The sequence below is a fragment of the Epinephelus fuscoguttatus genome, linkage group LG13, assembly GCF_011397635.1.
Source record: "Epinephelus fuscoguttatus linkage group LG13, E.fuscoguttatus.final_Chr_v1".
Classification (NCBI taxonomy): domain Eukaryota; kingdom Metazoa; phylum Chordata; class Actinopteri; order Perciformes; family Serranidae; genus Epinephelus; species Epinephelus fuscoguttatus.
The window spans coordinates 30,642,778-30,666,241 of NC_064764.1; the positions used below are offsets into that span (position 1 = coordinate 30,642,778).

General features: G+C 40.5%; 1 protein-coding gene across 4 annotated transcripts in view; it reads right to left on the bottom strand.

Annotated features, from left to right (window-relative positions):
* Nucleotides 1–23,464, bottom strand: part of nalcn (sodium leak channel, non-selective) — a 110,569-nt gene that overhangs the window by 40,048 nt on the left and 47,057 nt on the right. For all 4 annotated transcript variants that reach the window (XM_049593575.1, XM_049593573.1, XM_049593574.1 and 1 more), the window contains 5 exons: nucleotides 22,234–22,365; nucleotides 19,250–19,417; nucleotides 12,957–13,148; nucleotides 10,175–10,312; nucleotides 9,559–9,633 (listed from right to left, as the gene is read on the bottom strand). In XM_049593575.1, coding sequence (XP_049449532.1) covers nucleotides 9,559–9,633; nucleotides 10,175–10,312; nucleotides 12,957–13,148; nucleotides 19,250–19,417; nucleotides 22,234–22,365 — 705 coding nt within the window. The remainder of the gene's footprint in view (nucleotides 1–9,558; nucleotides 9,634–10,174; nucleotides 10,313–12,956; nucleotides 13,149–19,249; nucleotides 19,418–22,233; nucleotides 22,366–23,464) is intronic.

Here is a 23,464-nt window from a genome sequence, read left to right on the forward strand (position 1 = left end):
GTCAGAGATATCTGGTTCAAAGACAAGGTAGTTTTTTACTGTTTTTAAAATATAACTATCTCAAACATATGTGGCATTTTTTTTGCTCCTTCTCATTCGATCCATGATAATATCTGCTTGACTATCCCCAGCGTATTTATCAACTAAGCTATACTTCAAAAACAGACCTATCACAAAGCCATTGCCTGTGTATAGTACAGTATGTGACTCCAGGTATCTGTACAGTATGTGTAGTGGCTTCTCAGGGTGCCTGCTTATACTGTAGTTAACTTCTGTGTTTCTATTTTCTGGTCATATTAAACAGTAAAACATGACCTTAAGAGTGACAAAGAAACACCAATATTAAGATGATTAAAATGATCAAATCACAAACGTTTTTATTTTGGTTAAATTAAGGACAAAAAGTCAACAGAGGGAAAAAGCATTAATGTGCTTATTATGTTCACTACAGGCTGAACACTTAAACAACCACACCCTCTCCTTTTTGAGTATAAGAATCTGGCAGACTTTGAAAGAAAGGAAGAGAACATGTCAAAGAACACAGTGAGAGGTCTCAGAGACGAGTGTGCAAAGGATTCAAGCGTCTGCAATTGTCTGTATGTATTATGTAAACAGACAGTAGATAAAGGCAAGCTAGCTATGCCTTTAGCTTCTCTCTCTCTCTCTGCCTGGCTTTCTACTCGCTCCTTTTTAACAATTTCCCAAATGTGTTCCTCATGATTCATCTACCTGGCCCGAGGACCTGTTTGATTGCCAGACATTTCCACTTTCACACAAACACACAGAGAAATGCAAAAAAAAAATTAGTGTGTACACAAAAACGCACACACAGATTTATCACCGCTGACAATTCATACCCATACACACACACACACACACACACACACACACACACACAGATACAGAGATACACACAAACACACATTATTATTATCATCATCATCATCACTGCCCTTAGGGGTAAACACCTTTTTCTATTTGGTTGATATCTACCGGCACAGGATAAACATTTTCCCCTCTCCCTGCACCTCCCTTTGGTCCTGCAGACATTGCTCTCTGGGCAGGAATGATTTGTTGGATGGAGATGGGCCATCAGTCTCTCCTATCACAAAGCCCACCGACCTGTGACACCGCAACAACGGGCAGCAACAGTGTCCAATGGGCAAACCCGTTTTTCAAATCACATGCAGCTATTGGCCCGTTCTTGTTGTCTTCCTGTGACTGACAGAAGGTGTTTCTGGGTGGCACTTTGACATTTGAGATGTATGTGTGCCCAGGACTGTCTGCGAGCTGAGGTCACACTGAACATTAATACAAAACAAGGAAAACAGGAAAACACACTCCCTGCATTTATCCTGGGAAAAGAACAAAGCCTAACGAGAAGAGAGTAAAAAATGTCACCATCTTCACAATAAATATGGTATATAATAGTTATAAAAAGTAGTCCTCAGGTATAATAGCTGGCATTTCCCTGCAAACCACCAAAACAAATACCTGGCTGTGCTGTTGTTAGCTATTGCTACAATAATCTTTAACTTTGGAGAAAAAAACGAAAGCAAAATGCACAAGCCTCAGTACCATGAAGTCATAATGACTTAAACTGATGTCCATTAAACTTCTCACTTTCCATCTCAAACCTTTCCGTCTCTGATTCCTGGCTAAAATTCTACTTTTATAACTTCACGAGTTTCATATTTTTAAATAATGTATAACAATGTCAAATAATGTAAGACAAGAAATTATGGAGAGTACGCAGAAGTTGATTTTTATTCCATCTTTGTTGAATACCCAATTCTGATTGGTCAATTACGGCAATCTACCAATGGTAATGTTTTCCCAATCAACACTTTAAAGTAATTAGTTTGTTATCTACACAGGTTATTTTCATGTATGGTCAACCATTCCTGAGCAATTTACATAATTGGTTTGATTTAGAATCTGTTCATTTGCCTTTAACCTTACATTGTCTAATTTAATTGTACACATGCTAGCAAAGACCAAACACATGCAGGTTGGGGATCAGTTAACTGGTGACTCTAAATTGTCCGTAGGTGTGAATGTGAGTGTGAATGGTTGTCTGTCTCTATGTGTCAGCCCTGTGATAGTCTGGTGAGCTGTCCAGGGTGTACCACGCCTCTCACCCAATATCAGCTGGGATAGGCTCCAGCCCCCCTGCGACCCTTAAGAGGATAAGCGGTTGTGAAAATGGATGGAAAATGGATGGGCATTCTAGCATTGTAGAGTTACACAGGCAAATTGTTTCATAATTAATCATCTGTTTCTTTGTCTTTGAGTTACCGTGGTTGTTTGGGGAGATCCTTTCCTGGTGGAGCAAAAGGCGTGGCTCAGGGCTGAGGACTCTTAAATCCTGGAGCCAACTTACTGGATCAGACCATGTGCTGCCACATTATGGGAAGGGGGTTGGGTTTAGTTACTTTTGCTTTGTGTTTAGTTGTAGCTGCCGTCCATTTTGGTTACCGCTTGTGTATTATTTGGTTTGGCCAAGCCACTATATACACTCCCTCGCAGTTAACACCTTGTTTAGTTATGTTATTGGGTACAGTTATGTTATGATGATGTCTTTTATAGGCCTAGTTGTTCATTTCTTGATTTGTAATTTTTCATGCATTTTTTAGATAAATAAAAACCCGCAATTGTTGCATCTTGTTGCCTCGATGCTTGGTCCCTAACAACGAATGACAACAGAATAGCAAACTGCTGCTATGAATGCAGTCCTCATTGTATTCTGTGTCACATTATCAGTTTCTTTAGTTAGTAGCAGGGTAATAAGCAGACTAATGTAAAGAGAGCTGGTCATTAGGTAGGGTTTTAGTTGCAACAAAGCACTTTCACATACTGATCAGCCTAAAGTCCCCAAAGCATGTTGTTTTGTAACCAAAATCAGGTAATGCATCTTGAGACTAACTCCCATTTTAGCATGGCCTAGCTTCATCTGTCAGAGTTAGTGATTATTGACTGTCTTCAACGCAAACATTCATGGTTAAACTAAGTGAGAAGTATTCAGTGAGACTGCGCCGTCTGCGACACCAGAGTGCACAACAAAAATCAACCAGTTTCTGCTGCACTGTATAAATGTTTTAAAATGGCATTTCATGAGCAGTTCAGCACTCTCCCAAGTCTCACATCAGCCATGAGCAGAAACACACCTGGGAGGCTGATATGTGTGTGTGTGTGTGTGTGTGTGTGTGTGTGGGTGTGTGTGCTTGGAGGGGGGGTGTCTACTTCCTCCCTTCACTTCTCCTTTCCTCTGCTGTCTACCTGGCTTCATTTCATTAAAAATTTCTACCAAACCTAATTTCACGCAATAAATGCATTATCCTAATCAACATTGATGAGTGGAGCACACACTGGTGCACACATGCATATAGCTCTGTGTGTGTGTGTGTGTGTGTGTGTGTGTGTGTGTGTGTGTGTGTGTGTGCCATTAAAGAATTCCTATTTCTTCTGTGCTCCTGGCTCATCAGTATGGCAGCATAAACCGGTTAGTCATTAGCTGCAGCACCGCTTACTCTCACTCCCCTAATTATTAATGACCACTTTTAATGTGTATGTGAGTGTGAGTGCACATGCACCTGTGTGTGTGCGGGTCTGTGTTGAAAGCAAATGACTTGTTCTCAGGCTGTGGTTACAATGCATTGATTCCGAAACAGTTCGACTTGCCAACAGCTCCCATCACACGACATGAAAGCAACCAGATATAACAGCACTGTGCGAACACTGATGCTTGATCACAACACGACTACCCACAAGCCTCTGTTCTTCTCCTGACGTCTCAAGCTTTGACTCTTTTAGATGAAACACCAAATCAAGACAAATGGTCTGTCAGGGTTGACAGATGCAAGTCGTTCCCCTGAAATGCGGGGCTGCAATCAGCATACAAACGATGACAGATGTTTTTAGCTACATGCCTTATTGATGATGTCATTATCAAATCAGCAGACATGGGCAAGACACAGTAGTGCTGCTGCTTCACACACACACACACGCACACACACACACACACACACACACACACACACACACACCTGGCTATGTTGACAGCCAAGAAGAAGTAGCTTATACACATGGAGTGACAGTTGGAAACATAAACCTGCCCTGATGACGACATGATGACGACCAAAACGTGTTGCCTGGTAACTCCATCAGTGCTGATCTGCTTCATAAATGCTCCACAGAGCACAGATGTAGGCAATTGTGGAGCGGATATTTGCAGGTGGGTTGGAATTTGGGAAATGTTGCCACTCAAAAATGATCAGCTTCATTAAGTTCAAAGGTGAAAGCTGTCTACACACAGCCTTATAGAAGTTGTATGTTTTTAAAGCAATCTGTCACAGTTGCTGTACTTTTACAGAGTTGTTGACAACATTCGTTCTATTTTCAGCTCTGAGTCATGCGGTGATTCTGTACAGCTGTCAAAAAGACTGTTTGGCCTCTCAGGTGTGCGGTTCTTTATACCGTATGAATCACAGGTATTTACTACTTACTCACTATATTTAACCACTGAAGCTTCAGTAACACACTCACTTGACTGGTTTAAACAGGATGTTGCTGACCTATTATGCTAGAAACTAGAAAAGAATTCCCAAGACGGGTCGGTCAAAGTTTGGCTGACTGAACAGCATTGTTAAAATATGCAGGGAATGGTTTAAGAGAGGAAGCTAACCAGTCAGCACACCCTTGAGTCAATCAATTTCAATCAATTTTATTTATAAAGTTTAATTTAATTTAATTTTATATACATATATATGTATATATATATATATATATATATATTATTATTAATCGAAAGAATGCCAAGAGTGTGCAAAGCAGTAATCAGAGCAAAGGGTGGCTATTTTGAAGAAACTAGAATATAAAACATGTTTTCAGTTATTTCACCTTTTTTTGTTAAGTACATAACTCCACATGTGTTCATTCATAGTTTTGATGCCTTCAGTGAGAATCTACAATGTAAATAGTCATGAAAATAAAGAAAACGCATTGAATGAGAAGGTGTGTCCAAACTTTTGGCCTGTACTGTACATAACTGGGGAGAATTGCTGATCCTGACTTTGATTTTAATAATGGAAAGCTCATTTCAACTGATTTTGCTATTCAGAATCAAAATTGTGACACCCCACTGTATAACAAGAGTATAATGGTTGTCACATACAACAGAGCCTGACATTAGCAGTGACTTGCTAACGTATATAGAAAATAATCTGAAGAATGGTTCACTATCATCATGCGTAATTGCACCGTGCAGGTGGGCCTTATCGATCAAAGCTTGGCTGCACATTTTCATTTTAATGTGACACGTACACACCAGACACACACATAAAGACACCACTGGCACACCTGCAACCACACACGTCTTCTATGCTGTAAGTCTTTCATGGGTAGGAGCAAAGTACAATGGCGTGTAAGGGGAGCTGACATGTTTGACTGCTTTTCCTGCTGATATTTCTGACACACATGGAGCATGACGGGGAGCGGGATGTCAGGGCAAGATAAACTGTCACCAACTACTTTCAAAAACATCGTTTTCCCCACAGTAGCTTCAAATTCAGCCTTCAGTGTGACAGTGAATGCAACTGTGATTAGCTCACTGTGACACTTCAGTCAATAAATGCCACTAATTATGCCACCAACAATGTAAATGTGTGCATTATTTCCTGTGTTATCAACTGGTGTACAGCATCACTTGCTCTCCACCAATAGCGCACACATCATCCTTTACGTCACTTCAAATAACAGCAAGACAAAAATTCTATGATTTGCATGAACTGGCTCTTTGAATAGTTTATTCGGCTTCAATTTGATGTCCCATTATTTCCAATTAATTTGAACACAGCAACTGTCTGTGTGTTCGACCGACTGTGAAGAAGAAAGGATTAAAAACATCTCAGGGGAGACAATACACACGTGGTTTTTGAGTGTCAAACTCTCAATCTAAATACTGATTGATATCTATTCCATGACTGGAACAAAACCAGTTTGAGCCGAAAGCAAACCATTATGTCACACTATTTCCTGTACATTTACAATAATTTCTTCTGTAAAGAGCTTATCATGGTCACATTATGGACACATAAACATTACCAACTCAATCAAGTCATCAAACAGCAGCAACAAAACGATTCATCACATTCACTGTAATTGCTTTCCCATCCCCCACAGCCCACGTGTTTATTTCCTATAGAAACATTGACCATGTCACTGGGCTTTCGCAAAATGTTTGCAGAAGCCTTCTCTTGTGGGAGGGTGATCACAATCTATGGTCTATTTATAGTCAGTCTCCGTAGCCGTGATTGAAGCACCTGTAAAATAGGCAATTTTACAGTCACTGCGCCTAATCACTCAGCTGTGGGTGGGAAATAACCTGCCCAGGCAAGATGAGACCTGCCAGCCGGCTATGAGTGTACAGCGTTTATGTGAGCATGTGTGTGTATGTGTGGAAACCTGTTCATGTCATTGACTTCATAGACTAATTAATTTATGTAAAATTGTTGTATGGTTTCCATGTGAACTGACCACGGGCTCTAATTCCATGTAGTTCTCTCTATACGACCATTCAAAAACCAATTTCCATAGAAGTACGTCTGCAACTGCAGTTCATTTGCATTTGACGACAGAAATTGCTTATTAAGGTTCACCCGTTGAGCAATGACAAGCACAGAGGCCCTGTGTGTGTACTTGTGTGTAAGTGCCAGCTTTTTCACACAACAGGGTTTTGCTTTATTAAAGTTAATTGCCCACTTACTCAAGCCTCTAGAGAAAACCCCCAAAAAGGTGAGAATGAAGAAATTACTCAAAGCCCTGCCCACATGTGGGCACACTTTACAACCCTGTCACTCTTCCCAAGGTAGCAACAGAAAGGGCTGAGCCTTTAAATAAAATGTAGCAGCAAAAAACAACAGGTAGAAATGGAAAGCAGCAGACGAATGTGTTTGGACTTCAGATCATGGGGAAAGAAAATGTCATTTTTAAATATGTAGCGAGCGTACTCGCACATTTCGCTATTGTTATTCTGACTGGTTTGAAAGGAATTGAATGTCAAGGGTTTTATACTAGAAAACATACTGACCTTAAATTCTTGCCATGTGCTGCCAAGATTATTAAAAAAGGCCAATTATGTAAATAAAATCCATTCAAAGACTTTGTGCATCGTGACTACAGGATGAGACATGCACGGTAAACTGTTTTAACATAGCACAAGTGAAAAAGAAAACAGTGACATGCCCACTGAAGCTGTACATCCTTAAACAGGGCAGCAGCCAATTACATGCAGGCAATGGAATGCATGGAGTTCAAAGGGATCACCCTGGTGGCACTTCTGTGTGAACAGTGTCACAGTTGATCAGGATCAGCACTTGGTATACTCAGTACAGTAACACCACCAAAAATACAGGAAACAGGGTTGGTTACCAGATCACACCAGATATCAAAAAGACTACGGTTGACAGTTGAATTTAGGTTATGATGTTTGGTTATGAAAATTTAATGTCAGGACAACCTCTGATGCTAATGTCAATTTGACATGGAATACTGACGACAGATTGATACTTTGTTGGTTTTAAGTTATGAAGCTCTAGCGAAAGTTCAGTCAGGAAGACAATACTTTTAATGCTCAGGCTGTAAGTTTCTTTCTCACCCTGCTATTCACTTCTTGCACCTATTTTCACTCACTGTCTCCTGGTGTTATTGTCTACATAGGTCAGTTGAGTCATCAGCTGATTCACAATCAACCAATAGCACGGCGACACACCTTCTCTGTCAGCCTTTCATCTCAAAGCTACTCATTTTAAGTATGGCTCTTTCTCTGCCATAGTTCTTTCTTGCTGCCGCCGTCCCCATCACCACCTAGTCTTTACTGATTCATCAGCCTCATACGCCTCATCAACTATCAGCCTCAGAGTCATCAGCCGCCGCCACCACCAGTGTCTGGACTCCATGGGAGGATTTATCCTGCTGCAACTCAGATGTCCCTCGATCAAAAAATATCTCCTTCTGGTGTCCAAGCGCTAAAGACGAATCTTAATCAGTACAAATCATCTGTTAATCTGTACTCTAATATTCTGTGTTGATATTATCTTTACTCCAATCGTCTGTCTCTCCTGATTGAAGTATTATTAAGTAACCAAAATCCAGTGTCTTCCAAACGTCTCATGCCAACATCATCTTGATGCAGAATGACCAAAAAAAATCCAACGTCTGCAAAATGGCAAAATGTTTACATCCACACGACAATACATTCTGATGTTGTTAGACATTTTAAATATCATCAAACCCAATTTCATTCCAACCATAACCATAATTTTGTGTCTGACCAGTTTAAGAGTCCAGCGTCTTTCTGACATCATATATCAACATCCAATGCCAGCTGGGCAGCAACAATTCAAATGGAACTCTTGAGGTCACACTCTCAACGTGTGAAGTAGCCCTGTTCTCTTTTCAAAATTAGTGAATTACTTTATGGTTGTTTTCGTACTTCAGGTTAATGTTTAGGAGCAAAAAAATGTATTTGAAACACAACAATAACAATAGTGGATCATTCAAATGAACCACTTGAAGGCATCAAATGTGACGGCCACAGTGGGATGTTAACATTGTGATCAGCCAGCCACAGTGGCTAAGCTTGGCAATACCATGTCACAATTCAAGCTTTGCTCACTGTAGTGTGGTGAAGCTATGGTTGAATTAGCTTGAGAGAAAAGAACTTTATGTAAGAGGTGACTGACAGTCCTCTCCTGCAGGAGAAAATCTAGAAACGTAGTTTGGTTAACTAAAGCCTCTTAGAAAAAAGTAGATGAAACTACTGTGTAAAGAAATGATCGAATCTACAATGTGCATGTGATATGAACTTAAAAAATAAGTAAAACAAAAACAAGTCACGTCAGCACTACATTGAGTTTATTGCAAAAGTGCCCTCTTGTTCACAGGCCATGGGCCATAAACCAAAAAAATACAATAAATTAAAATAAAATAAAATAAAATAAAAAATAAAAATAAAAATAAAAATAAATTAAATTAAATTAAATTAAATTAAATTAAATTAAATTAAATTAAATCAAACAAGATGGAATAAAAAATACCCCACTATTCATGGAAAAGTGTAAGAAATGTCAGCTTTGGTTTTGTACACACTGTCCATCGGTCGACACCTGCCTCAGAAACTAAAGTCCAGATGGGGGCATTGCACCAAGCAAGATTACTCTGTTAGCCAGGTAACATCTTAAATATCATGCAACAACTCTCTGGACATCTGTTAATGAATAAAAATAATCAATACTTATGAGTTACTGTGTTCAAAGGGGGTTCAATTACAGTAAAGATGCAATGGTAAAATAAAAATAAAAAAATCATCGCTTTCCTTCATGACAAAAATTTGTTTGTAGTGTCAACGGTTAATCACACAAAAAATGGCGAAAGGGTAATTTCTATACTTAAATCAATGTGCAACTGTGAATGCAGTTAATCTACCACAAAGCTGCTGCAAAATGTAGTAAAACGTCACTGTGAATAGGTGATAATAGTCAGCCGTTAATTAGCTCCTACCTGTTTGAGCTTCTTCAAGTCTTCATCCAACTCCAGATTGTCCAAGATGACAGCCACAAAAAGACTGAGCAAAATCTAAAATGTGACAGGAGGAAGTGCATAAGAACATATGCTGCGTGCGAACACATTACAAATTATGTTAATGTCCTTACTCCCATTACCATAAAAATAAGTACAAAGTCTGCTTAGTAATCGCATTTGTTGCTTGTTCCCGTTCTGGAAGACGTCCTGTCTGTCTGGGGGTGAACTGTGAGTCATCCTGAGACTGTCTGTGCTGTCTGAATGCTCCCCATATCAGAAGGCCAAACACTGAAATGTCAGCACTTCTTACGCCTGCAAGTCTGATTAACTGTGATTAGATGTGCCACTTGAGAGAACACTGAAGGGACAGGAGCACTAATTAAATGCATTAAGAAAACAATTCATGTATCCTTTTGCCACTTATTTTCCCCCAACCTGCTTTTAATGACCAAAATAACAGAATATGAGTTTAAATAGAATGCTGCAGTTAATATACAGCAAACTAAAACTTCATCCAAAACACTAAAACTCCAATTCAGCAGTCTCTTCAACTTATGTGACTCCTTAATTTGAAACAGCACAGAGAGTTCCTCACCAGGGTAGCAAACAGATGGTAGAGGATGAAGTAAATGGCAACGACCGGAGCCCACATATGACCTACAGCCACAAGAGTCTGGTCCATGACATCTACCCAGCCCTCCTGGGTTAGGATCTGGAACATGGACATGAATGCCTACAGGGAGGAAAGCACACGATAGGAGAAAGTGAGAGACACAAAAGGCTACAGAGGGCAACTGAGTACACGAGCAGAAGCGGTGGAGAGAAGAAAAGACAGACAGAGACGGGGAGGAAATAACACAGAGCAACGGACAGATCTGACATTTGAAACATGCTTTTTCACAGGAGAGCAAATATCACACAGCTGATGCACATATCCTCCTCTCACCATCGCTCTCTAGCTAGTGATTGTGAGATTTAGAAACATATGGCAGAGAAAGAAGAGAGGAAATGAGGACAGACATCTTTTATTTTTTACTTTGTCCTGCTGCCCCCTCATCTTTGAGGCAGAGGTCAGATAAGGGTGTAAGGAACAAACAGCTGCAACACTGTGCCCCCTGGTGTCAAATGGCACGCCTGCGCCTCCTCCTTAGCATCTCACCTCCAGACAGCGTCCCCCCTCCCTCTCTCCTTCCCTCCCAGCCCCTCCCACCTGCTCCCACATCCCAGTCACTGCAGATGAAGATAAACCCCAGCAACAGGTCCGCCCGTAGGGGAGACAGCCAAACATCATTAACTATGATGTGTGCTTGTGTCTGTGTGTGCATACATGTGGGTGTGTGAGGCGCAAGCAGTACGAAAGCGACGAGAGAAAATGAGAGCGGGAAGGGTAACACAGCATACAAGTGGCATCTGTTTACGAGCAACCCCTCCTGTCCCGCTGTGCCTGGGATCAGTGAAATGTTGGAAGAGAGAAAAAAAAGAGAATGAGGATGGGAAGATGTGGCTAATGAGAGAGAAAGAAGCTCATGAGCACTTAGAAATCAAAGGAGGTACCACATCTGGCGACCCATTGCGCAACCCATCATCAACATCTGCAGGCCTCCCCGCTGCTTGTCTGAGTCGTCCCTCTGGAAGTGCTCATATAAAATTCTAAATTTTTATGTAGTGCATTCATATATTAGCCTACCTGTACCTCCTGATTTAAAATACATTTCATGTTTCCCTGAGAGCAAATTATTTGTATACTAGGGCATATTAAGAAGTGTGTTTGAAGCGCTTGGGAATTTAGAGGTTTTACTAGTTTCATGGGTGCTGGTGAAAACAATACTGTTCAAAATCAGGTGGCACTTATTAAATAATTGCTGATATTGCCTGAAAATGCTGGTTTAATCAATTTTCCAATGGCCTGCAATCTCAACTAAATTGACTTAAAATTACAAAAAATCCACTGGGAACCGACTGTGATCACACAGAAGGTAATTACAGTAAAGAGTTAAAGCTGGGGTAGGTAGTTTTATTTTGCCATCATTGGGCAAAAAAAACATAATAAAATTTGAGCATACTGTAATACAAGTGGTCCAAGAGAAAACTCGACTTCTGCACCTCCACTTGGCTCTGTTTTCAGGATTTAGAAAATCTAGCCTGTCAGAGAGAGGCCTTTCCAATTGGTTGTCCTGCAAATGCAGATGCACACGTCCCTTCGAATAAAACCTGATTTAAAGGCGGAGAATCCTGCAGAGAAAGTTGCTTTTCCAGCATTGGCAGCAACTGCCAACACTCCAAAGCAACCCAAAAAAGAACGATGGACTTATCAAAAAGAGGCTCCAAAAAAGAGTCTGACAATAAACAAAATAAACAAGTGTAAACATTGGTAAAGTGTTTCAGAGATGGAGAGAATATGTTGCTAATAGTTAGCCTTCTGCTAACTGGAGCCAAAGGCTTATAGCTGCAACTTCAAGTTCTTGTTTATCTAGCTAACGTTAGAGCCTCAAATCACAGTGTGTCCTCCGCCTCACTCCCCGCTGCTACACATCACCTTGCTGGGAGGAAAGTGGTAAGCAACTTCAGAGACAGACCCCCAGTTAGCAGGTGCAGCAAGCCAAATCCAGCCAGTGCAAACCCCATCTCTGGGACACCGAGCAGCCCCAACTCCCCCCAAGATCATCAAACTTTCTGTTGCTGCCTATACACAGGTTAGATCTGGCGCTGCCGCTGGCCACCAGCCCCTTGTGACGCACTAGGGGGTTTGTGCTGGCCAAAGTTGAGCCATTACAACCACCAACTAAAGATCTGTGACTCCGGAGCTGCTGCCTGCTCCCCAACCAGCCAAGCACTCCACAGTGACGGAATGAAGCGGAGGGACAGTGAGGGGGCTAGCTAACTGATTCTTCTGTCATTCTGGTCTGATAACAGAGAGCTAGAGAGTAGGGCAAGGAGTGAGTAAATATGCTGTTTACAGTGAAACACTGTTAAATAAATCAATGTATGGGAAACACTTAGTTACTGTATGAAGCACATGCATATGCCCATGGTCCTCTGGCTGCAGGAAGAGTGTGTATTTTCAAATTGGGGCTATTTTTTTTGCCATCATGCTTCATAAAAGTTACCCTGATGGAAAACAGAATTTATTTACACTTCTGATGACTGATTTCCATAAAAATCTGCTCAATAAATCAACTTTGTCCTTCACTATGTGACTCAGGGTGACTTTTTAAAAACACATGATTCATTTTTACACAGTTTACCCAAAAGAACACAAAAATCTATCTGAAAAAAAGCTGAAGACATGATCACATCCACAGAAGCGTTCTCTCAATACAACACTTTGTATGCAGATTGTCCTCTTGGTGAAAGGTTAAGTGTGAGTGGCTCCTTACCCTGGGGAATGTGGTGAATCGGTCCAGCTCCTCCACAAAGCAGAACATCTGCAGACTGATGGCCGACATGACGATGAGGAGGCTGGCTGTGAACACCACCAGGCTGCCTAGTTTTTTACCTGGACCAAAAATCTTGTACACAAAGTCTTCCAGAGCTGGGGAAATCTTAATCAAACGCACCACACGTAGCACCTGAGGGGAGGAAACACATACATATCTACTGTAAGATTACTGTTTGTGTAACCATTATTTAATAGTAGTTTATAATCCACACCAAAGGAAAAGAGAGGGGGTACATTAAAGATACTATAGCCATAAAACAAAACATAGTGGCACATTGATTACAAAATGATTTAAAAAAAAAAAAAAAAAAAAAAGACAGCATCGATTTTGACCCAGTGCTAAAGGTGCACTGACACCCCGCTCTGTCAACAGGGTTAGTCCCTAAATTGCTTGTGGTGACAACAACCCCCAAAAGGTAATGCATATTGGTCAGGCTTTGATCAGGGATCCAGAGAGTGGCTATCGATCGAGCCCGGCACCGCTGCCCCTGGCCAAATATTTTTCCTTAGTATCCTGCTCTGAGCCAAATGAATGGCTATCTCCCATTCCCTGGATACACAGGAAAAAAGGAGACAAACAGGGGCTGCCGGTCTAAGACCTGGGACCTACAGTAAACAAATACAGTAATCACACTCACAGCATGATGACAGATGGGATGGGAAGACACACTATACCTTCTACTCCTGACAGACCATGATGACCACTATCCATTTTACAACAGATGCAAGCTCTGGGGCTGATGGCAAACCCTAAGAGGGTAGGGCCACAGAGTGTATAAGGATATAACAGCAAAACTGGTTCTTTGCTTATCTTTTTGTCCAAGGCCTGTGGGAATCTGAAATGAAATGGCATCCCAGAATGAGAATGCCGTTAACTACAGCCTCAGTAACAACCAACAGTAGTTAGTACTGAGCAAAATAAAATTGTGATTTAACCACTGCAGTACCATCATATAAGCATGGCTGTGATTATGTACCACCCTGGCTATCAATACACAGCTTGGGCTGAATTAGTGTATTACTGGGGTATTTAGTAATCCTGAAGGTATGATTTTCAACACTGTCAAAAATACAGATGCTCCTCTTTCTATTAAACTGATACAGACATGCTGTATTCAGGTGATGCAATGTACAGCATGCGCCACCAGAGGTCAGTAACTATTGGTGGAACACGTAGCTGAGCTGACAGAAATGGGGAGTGTGGTGGGGATAACATTACAGGACTATTAAAAAGGAAACTTGCCCCTGTTTGAGAGTATTACCACATATAACTATCTTGAGATTAATTCTTCCAGCTACACCAGCAGATAATTAGCCACTAGGGGTGGGCGATATGGCCCTAAAATAATATGATGACAATATTCTTGACAATGACAAATTATTAAAAAAAAAACAACATTTTCTAGTTAATTTAAGAACATAAAATTGCAACAAAATAAGTGATATTGTTTTAAAAGTCAACCTAGAGAGTGCGTTTCAGATTCTGTGCACAATATTAACAGTTCAGCAAAATATATAAACAGAACTATCGAACATTCACATTTATGTAATTTTTGTTGTGGAGCTGCGAGCGTCACGTTTGTTTACATTACCAGGTGTTTATGACAAAATGACTTGAAGTCACTGACTACCATGTGCACACAGCGAGAGAGGAGAGGGAGAGATGCTGTGCTGCTGCCAGAGGAGCCGCTGACTGAGTTCCCTCTGAGTCACTAAGAGAGTCTGAGAAGTCTGGGGCTGTTCATAAAACATTCAGGACGCCACAGTTTATTCCACACTACTGAAGCTGCTCCTCTTTTTGGAACCACCGCGGGGTCGTTAATAATTTTGCTATCAGCCATGCTTGTTGTTGCCGTGGGTAACAGTATGACGTCAATATGTCAACAAGTTGAAATATCGCCAGTATCACGATATGATTTTTTCATCTAATATAAAAAATTATACCGGTATTATCATGAATGTGATGATATGGCACACCCCTGTTAGCCACCTGATTTTATTCCACACATCAGTGTTCAGCCCAATGATGTTCATCAGGTCCTCCAGCACGAGCGGTGCTTTTTCCTCTCTATTCATTATTCTGTGGGCCATAAGTATTTGAACCCAGTAAGAGCTGTCTAAATGGGCTAAGTGCATATTAGAAACACAGCATTGTAGGCTAGACAATGTCATCCATGCTACAATGACTTCTAACACCAGCGGCTCAGCTTTTACATTTTTTTAAAAACACAAATACATTCATATACCAAGCACCCCGATGAAATGTGATGATGGTATGAAGTCATTAAGAAACAGATATGGTTCAAGCCTACTCAAAATAATTTCCTCTGACATAATACAAAGTTAAGGACTTTGAGTATCAGCAAATACAGAGTACTGATCTGATATATGATATGTGTTTTAACTGTATAACTACTCTGCTTCACACAAGTCTATGTGCGATCATTCTTTTCCACATAATAGGAAAACAGATGAACAACAAATATACACCAGACTTCATGTACTCTTTTACTTGTGATCTCTTTGTCATTTACATATCGGTAATCTAAGCAGTAAACATGACTGTTCCCAGAGAAAAACATATCTCGACTACTCATGCAGACATGAAATGAGCAATAAACAATCTTGACTGTATTCACTTTGATGTGCGAAACAAATTACTTTCACGAGGGGTTACCCCAACCACAGTTCAGGCTGGGAGCCAGATCTGGGGGAGGAAACACGATAAATAACAGGATATTGTTGCATGGCATCAAACCTTTTTTTTTCCCCCCACAAAGAGTATTGTGGGCCTGCTACCAATGATTAACTATAAATGACACTCAGAGAATGGCTCTCCAGCTGTGTCGCCTGTGTGTGCTTCTGGCTCCAGCCTCTTGCAAGACAAAGCAATGCTTAACATAAAATTGAATTGCATAATGTGTCACATTGTCGCCGTCACAGATGTCCCATCCAGAATTTTAAACCCGTATTGGCCCAATACCAATAACCAGAATCGGATCAGTGCATCCTGACCAGAAATGTCCAAAATTATACAATGCCCTACCATTCTGAGTGAATGCATTGACTGGTCTGTTAAATCGTGCAGCTACTGAAGTCATTGCAATTCTGAAAACACAGAGAGGAAGTGTCGAGGTGGGTTCCATTGGCTGATTAAAAATCATTCTGCCAAGTGTATTGTGCGCGTGTATGCGAGCGTGTGTGTTAAGGCTGTAAGTAGGGCTCTAAAGCACGTGACATTTGGGCCAGACTGAAAGACAATTGGTAAGGCTAACCTTTCGCAACAGAACGTTGGTTGGATAGAAATAAATAAAAATGTGAAACAATCATTGATTGTGTAGCCTCGTCCCTCCTCCTGTAGCCAGCACATGCTTTGGATTCCCTCACAGAGCCTTAAGGTTAATCACTTGTGACTAAATGTCACCTGTTTAAGCTGGGACCAACTTGGGAAAATATCAGCAGGGAAAGTGAAGGAGAAATGCCTTCCCATGAGTCAGGAGTGAGGAGTGAAGAAGGCACTTAACTCCCAATTGCTCTTTAAAAATTGCTCATTCGTAGGAGTGTAAGAAAATATTGATGCACTTGGGTATTTCAATATTATGTTTCGAGGTACTGTATTGTTTCACACTACTGTATTTTTAAGTAATAGTTAACATGCAAAGATTTGTGGCAGTCATTCATTTTGTCTTGTGTTAAACAACGTAACTACAATTCAAAGAACAAAGAACACAAGCCTATGAAACAGGCAGTCATATAAGCCCCGTTTCCATCAAACACTTTCGGTATGGTACCTTTGGAACCAAAATTAACCCTTCAGATATGTTACCTAGACCCTAGCGTTTCCACTGCAAACAGCACTCTTAAATGTGGGCGGGGTTGTTGCACTCACTGTATTTCCTCCTTCATCAGTCTGCACATTTTCAGAACAAAATAAAACAGGCTGGAGTGAAAGTTTCTTTTGATGGGATATTTAAAAAATACTGAGTTTGTGCATTTAGTCCCATTAAGGCAAGGCATATACAGTATGCTGTGTTCACATAACCCGGTCAAAATCAATATATATTTTTAAACGCTTGAAGATCCACTCATTACTAAAAGTGTATGTCATCCAAGAGAGACAATAAAAACTAAAGTAAAGATTAAAGATGGTCATAGTACTAGATCTGTGTGCTAGGTACCGTAACAGAGGGGGGGACCAAAAATGGGGACAGTGTGGAACGGTTCCATTGGTACCATCCACAACTTTTCACAGTGGAAACCAAAAAAAAGCGTACTGCACTGAACTGGTGGAAACGGGGCTATAGTGTGCTCCGCTACCATTGACAGCTTAACGACTAACAATACACAATTTAGAATTTAGAAAAACTTGTATTACCCGTGCATGTTGTTAGGCGATGCTCTGAGCTTGTTTCCTGTTTGTATTTGTTAGAACACATTTAAAGCCAAAGGTGATCATCATTTTTTGGCACTAACACCTCTTCTGTTGATACTTCGTACGGATGTATTACTTGTGTACAGAATGCAATACAATCACAGTACCTTTCTTTTATTTTGTAAAAATGAAAGTAAAAAAAATAAATGTTTTTTTTTTTCCTTTCAGAAAACTACTATTTTAGATGTAAGGAGTTGTCAAACATCCATGTTTGCTTATTGTGTGTTGGGCGCATAATAAATCTTTTAAATCTTTTATAATAAAAACTTTTTTTCAACATTAAAAGTTTTCTTATAACACAGCATTAGCGTGGAGCTGAGCCATGAATGGTTTTCATTATGAAATCACAATTTTAAAAAAGTGCAACTTGCAAACTGCAAGATCTGCATAAGTGTTATCAACAAGGGTTAAGAGGTAAAATATTGCCCTGGTAGATTTGACATGTAGACCACAACACAGCCCAGATGTGTAATTTATGGAAAATATTTCCACTTTAATACTTTAATTTAATTTATTGGTTGTAAATTGCCATGCCATTTTTGTCTCAAAGCCCTATATAGATCATGAAAGCAATGCAGTTCAGCAACTAATTGTGAGGTTAGGATAATGGAATCTGTTGCCAATACATGAAAGAACCATAATTCAGAAATACATAAACTTTGCAAGACTGCATTAGCATGCAAAAACATGGTAACTTAAAGAAAAAAAAGCAGATGTGGGCCTTTTTGCAGAGATGAATTGCCAACCTAAAGTAAGTCTCAAGTCCTTGCAAGTTGATTTTTATCTTGTACTGAAATGATTGCCTGGAAGGACGGTAACTTTGGTAATGTGCAGCAGTAGTATCCAGAATATGTTATTGCCAGTCAACAATCATTTTTAATGGATCACAGCTACAGTATATATGTTTGCAAGTGTTTGCTTGAGTGGTGGTGGAGATAGCAGCTGTTGAGAGAGTCAGACAGGATCAGGGCAGCTTGTTTGGTCAAGGCTCATTAAAGACCCATCGAGAAGCCCTTTCCCATCAGATCCTCCGCAGGGCTTTTCAGCGGCTACATTACGGTACACGACCTACAGCAAGGTCGCGGGGTTACCTTTTGAGTGCAATACTTAAAGTCTCTGGATGGATGATAATGCTAGGCAACAGTGCCAAATGGGTCATAATATACACAGGTGATTTATATTGCTGCCTTGAGAACTAGAAAAACTGGGGAGTCAAAGGACTGGACAAGTGTGTCAAATTACACACAAGCAAATGAACAGGCAAATACAGAATTTATGGAGAAAATATCGCAGACAGCCACTATTATATACATCTCCACTGAGGCCAAAGGCAACACACATTATTGCTTCCACCTACATAATTATCAGGACTTTCCCAGCTCTGCGCCTCACATACAATAATTAATTACTCAGGCTGAGTTTTATGCTAAATATCATCAAATAAAACCATCAACGAACAACTCCTTTCATTGAATATGTCAGATGTCCCACAAAATATGTCATGACTGAAAAATGCTAACTCAGAAATCCCTTTAACCTGATCTCTGTTGGACATTTTGGTGACAGTACATTAAAAGCATTTTGAATGAATCGGCAGAAGTTTCAACACCGAAGAGTGATATGATTGATTTGTACTCATTAATGCATTGTCACAGGAAAGAAATGTCACTGAATGATTCACAGCTCATGTTCTTCACTGTAATTTAACTCAAGTGTGGATGATTTAGGCTCAAATTTAAGATATAAATGGATTCAGGTATGTTTGTACAGGCTGTAAAACTGTAAAAATATGTGCATACCTGAAAGTAGGTGAACTGAGAGTGGTAGAGGTCGGGGTAGATGTGCAGCGTGGTGCCCACCACCAACAGAGATTCAAACTTGTGCAGGGAGGAGCTGATGTAGCCGGTGAAGCCCAGACACCAGATCTTCAGAAGAGCTTCCAGGTCAAATAACACAGTAAAGGCAACCTAGGATGGCATGGAGACAACAGCAATCAGTGTTGGCATTTACTCCCTGCTAACACTAATCTCTCTCAACAGAAAGCAATTCTACACCAGTTAATATAAGCTTCAGTGTAAAGAATAATACTGTGCAATTTGTGTGTGTGTGCATGTGTGTGTGTGCATGTGTGTGTCAGTGATGAGGGTTAACAGCTGTGCATTAGAGTAATAATCTCAAAGATTGTCATTTAAGTAAATGTCTGTTAAGTAACTATGGCCGAATGAGATAACACTACTGTACAAAACTGAGCCTACATGGCCCACAGATAAAGCCCTTTGTATTTGCAGTCTGTGTAACATTCACGGAAAAAAATCACAAGCAGTGCACAGTTAGTGATGTATTTTCTATCAACCGGCAGTAGTTGGTCAGCCAGATCTGGTAGGTGGAGCGACCGCAACAGGCTGGCTCTTCACCTCTCTTGTGTGTTAAGCAACAAACCGTTTTTTTCTGGTTTCCATTTTCGTGTAATGTGTACTGGTGACCTTGATTTTTTTATGACAGCTCTGCCCAGGTGCCAACTGCCAACTAACTGACATCACACAGGTGACACTGTTCTGAAGTCTGGGAAGTGAGATGCAGCTATCATTTATCTCCATAGGTGCTGCCAAAGAGAACCAAGAGAAGGAGATCTTGGAGATTGTTTAAGTAATTAAAAATATAAAAAACAAACATCCAGTCAATTACTAAACTTACCTGTTAGTTCAATTTTGGGGTGCTTGAGTTTTATCTAAATATTTCCAATTTCTGCTTCTTTACAGCCACACACAGCGGCAGCATGACGAATAAACAACATAAAAATGCAAAACACCCACCTACGCTGGCAGCAATTGTGAATTTGCATCACCTTAAATTTGGAATATTGTAATATCATTAAGTGCTGTCTTTTCCTGGTTTTAAAGGCTGCATTACAGTAAAGTCATGTCATTTTCTGGACTTACCAGACTGTTCTATTTATTCATTAATTTTCCATTACCACCTATCCTGTTAGGGGTCACACGGTTGCTGGAGCCTATCCCAGCTGACATTGGGTGAGAGGCAGGGTACACCCTGGACAGGTCACCAGACTATCACAGGGCTGATACATAGAGACAGACAACCATTCACACTGACATTCACACCTACGGACAATTTAGAGTCACCAGTTAACCTGCATGTCTTTGGACTGCGGGAGGAAGCTGGAGCACCTGGAGAAAACCCACGCTGACACAAGGAGAGCATGCAAAGTCTGCACAGAGGGTGTCCTCCACACCGAGGTTCGATCCAGGAACCCTCTTGCTGTGAGGCGACAATTCTAACCACCGCACCACCGTGCTGCCTACTACTTACTGATGATTATCAAATGTTGTTGTGTAAATGTTTACAATATAGTCACAATATGAATATCAAAGTATTTGGTCAAAAATATTGTGGTCTCTGATTTTCTCCGTATCGCCCAGTCCTTGTTGACGTGCCATTAATCACACAAAAATCCCTCCCCTGGGGTGTAAAGGCCTTTATTCTTTAACTGTACTACTAACTACTACATTTATTTGACAGCAATTATTAACTGTCAACCTACATATATGATTTTACATATAAAACCTGTTTAATTTATAAAATGACGCCTCGTTACAGATTTAACTACCCAATAGTATAAACTCCCTTAGCCTCCTCAAGCTACACTAAAATGTAGTTTACACATTAATAAGGGGTGTTTGAAGACTTTAGGAAGCTGCTCCTGCATTTATGGGAAATGTAGGAGCTTGTGTTTTTGGATACTGACCAACAGTAGATTAAACATCAGAATCTTGTTCTCTGCTGCATTGATTCTGACCACTCTGTTTTAAATCTGTCTCTTGCTTTCCACCCCAACTTTATGTGCAATGCTAAACCCTTGGAGGACTCCTTAAAGTAAAGGATCTGAATGCTTTGACCGCCACTGTCTTTAGCAGGGGGAAATATAGTAAGAATAAACTTGGCACCTCACCAATAAAACATGTATTTCTCCATTTAACTCTAAACCCAGTGCCTCCGTTTCCTATTTTCCCTTCACAGCCTTCACACAGATTGGAACAAATCTGCAGATCGATGGCTGTATGATATGGATGGAGGGAGTGAGAGAAGGTAATATTGTGTCTAGTCCCCCCCCCCCCCTTATCTCCTCCATTCAGCTGTGTGCGAGAGAGAAAGGTATGAAGGGGACGGGGGAGGTGGGCACACTCCTCACCGTCTTTGTTGGCGCTTTACCACCTGCATACTGATGACATCAAGTCAACCTGCATGACACATACAGTACAGTGTCATGGGCGTGTGTGTATGTACTTTAAAATTAACTACATTTAAAATAAAAACAGAAAAATATACAAATACAAATAACTATTTACAGCTGATCAATTCATTTATACAGGTGAGATGGTAAGAGATGATTATTCCCATTATTGAGCTTAATAAACATACAGATGGATTATAAAGTGGCTGATATCCTAAAATCCCCAGCTGCATCATGCATCATGCGAGTGGACGGGGTAATATCATGAGGCATCCAGATTATGCAGGATTAAATCCCTATTAATAACAGATGGTGACATTACCATGGAGGGCATTTCCAAATAAAGAGAAAAACCCACGTCTGTGTCATCTAACAGGCTTTTACCAAAAGATGATCTCATAGCTTTAATAAAGGCCTTGGTCAAATGTTTTGTGTTCATGTCAAAATCCAGAGTTTGAGGTTCATATTTTGGAGAAAAAGCAAGAAATGAGAAAAACAACAATAACAAAAACTAAAAAAAAAAACCCATCTCACCTCTGCCAGGTAAAACTCATCATAGTGTCTGCGGTAGTTCTCGCCTTTATAATAGTTGCTAGCGGCAACGATGACGTCCACAGCGACCATGCTCAAGATGAACATGTGGAACACGGAGGACCGCATCAGTTGCTGTGGAAACAGAGCAGTGTTCAATTACAATCAATGTAAATTGCACAAAACAGGCAAAGATTTTTTTTTCCCCATTGAACTCACTCAAGTTCAAGTTTGAATGTAAGCCATAAAAGTAGAGTACTGTCTGAGATAAATCATTTCCTGTCTGTTTTTCCCTCAGTATAAATCTGATCTCCCCATACTATACAATACATAAGAAATTAAAGCTGAGCACAGACTTTAAGACACATAACGGACAGTCAGATGTTTAAAGACAGTTCCATCTTTTTCAATGTGACAACTATAGACTATACTATATATCAAGAGGTGAAAACAGGCAAAGAGGGCCAGCAGCTAAACAGCAGTAAATTCAAAGCAATCAGCAGCCTTTCATTGGTTGCTGGGAGAAACATCCACCCAGACAGCAGAATCAGTGTGCATTCAGACAGCTGGAAACAAGAAAGGCAAGGGGCAATAAACGTATGTTATTTCCTGTGGGAACAGCAGTGCCATCGAACGCAACATCACATAATAGAAACAATCAGGACATAAAAGAATGCAATGGAAATTCCCCCCCTCCCCTCCCAAATAAATAAGTCGGACAAAGCATGCACTCCTCGTTTCGACAAACACTGTAACTGTGCGTTCCTTCAGAGACAATATGACAGATGTGATCGCAGCCTTGAACTGCATGTATGTGGTGTAATGAACAGCTTGTGAGTGGGTAGAATAGCTCACCCTAAAAAAAGACTTGCATGTGAGACTGGTAATAGGAAAGACTGAAGAAGTGAAGAAAAAAAATGAGAGGAAGACTTTAAGACAGATGAAGAGTTTTTGCAGCATTGCTGGAAAGATCAAACTCGCCCCAGGAAAACGGGACCACTGCCATGCGCCCTCCTACACACAGATTACAGTACAAACTCTTTAAACTTGAGAAAGCCTGATCTGCAATTGGTGCTTTGAAAACAAGTGATGATGATGATAGAATTATTAGATAAATGTATCTGATGGGACTTTGAACTTGTGGGTAAATGACATATTGCTGTTTTAAGGAACATGAATAAGAGCAAAAATGGGAAAAGGGCTTTTAGTAACACACAGGGGGCCCAGAGATTTA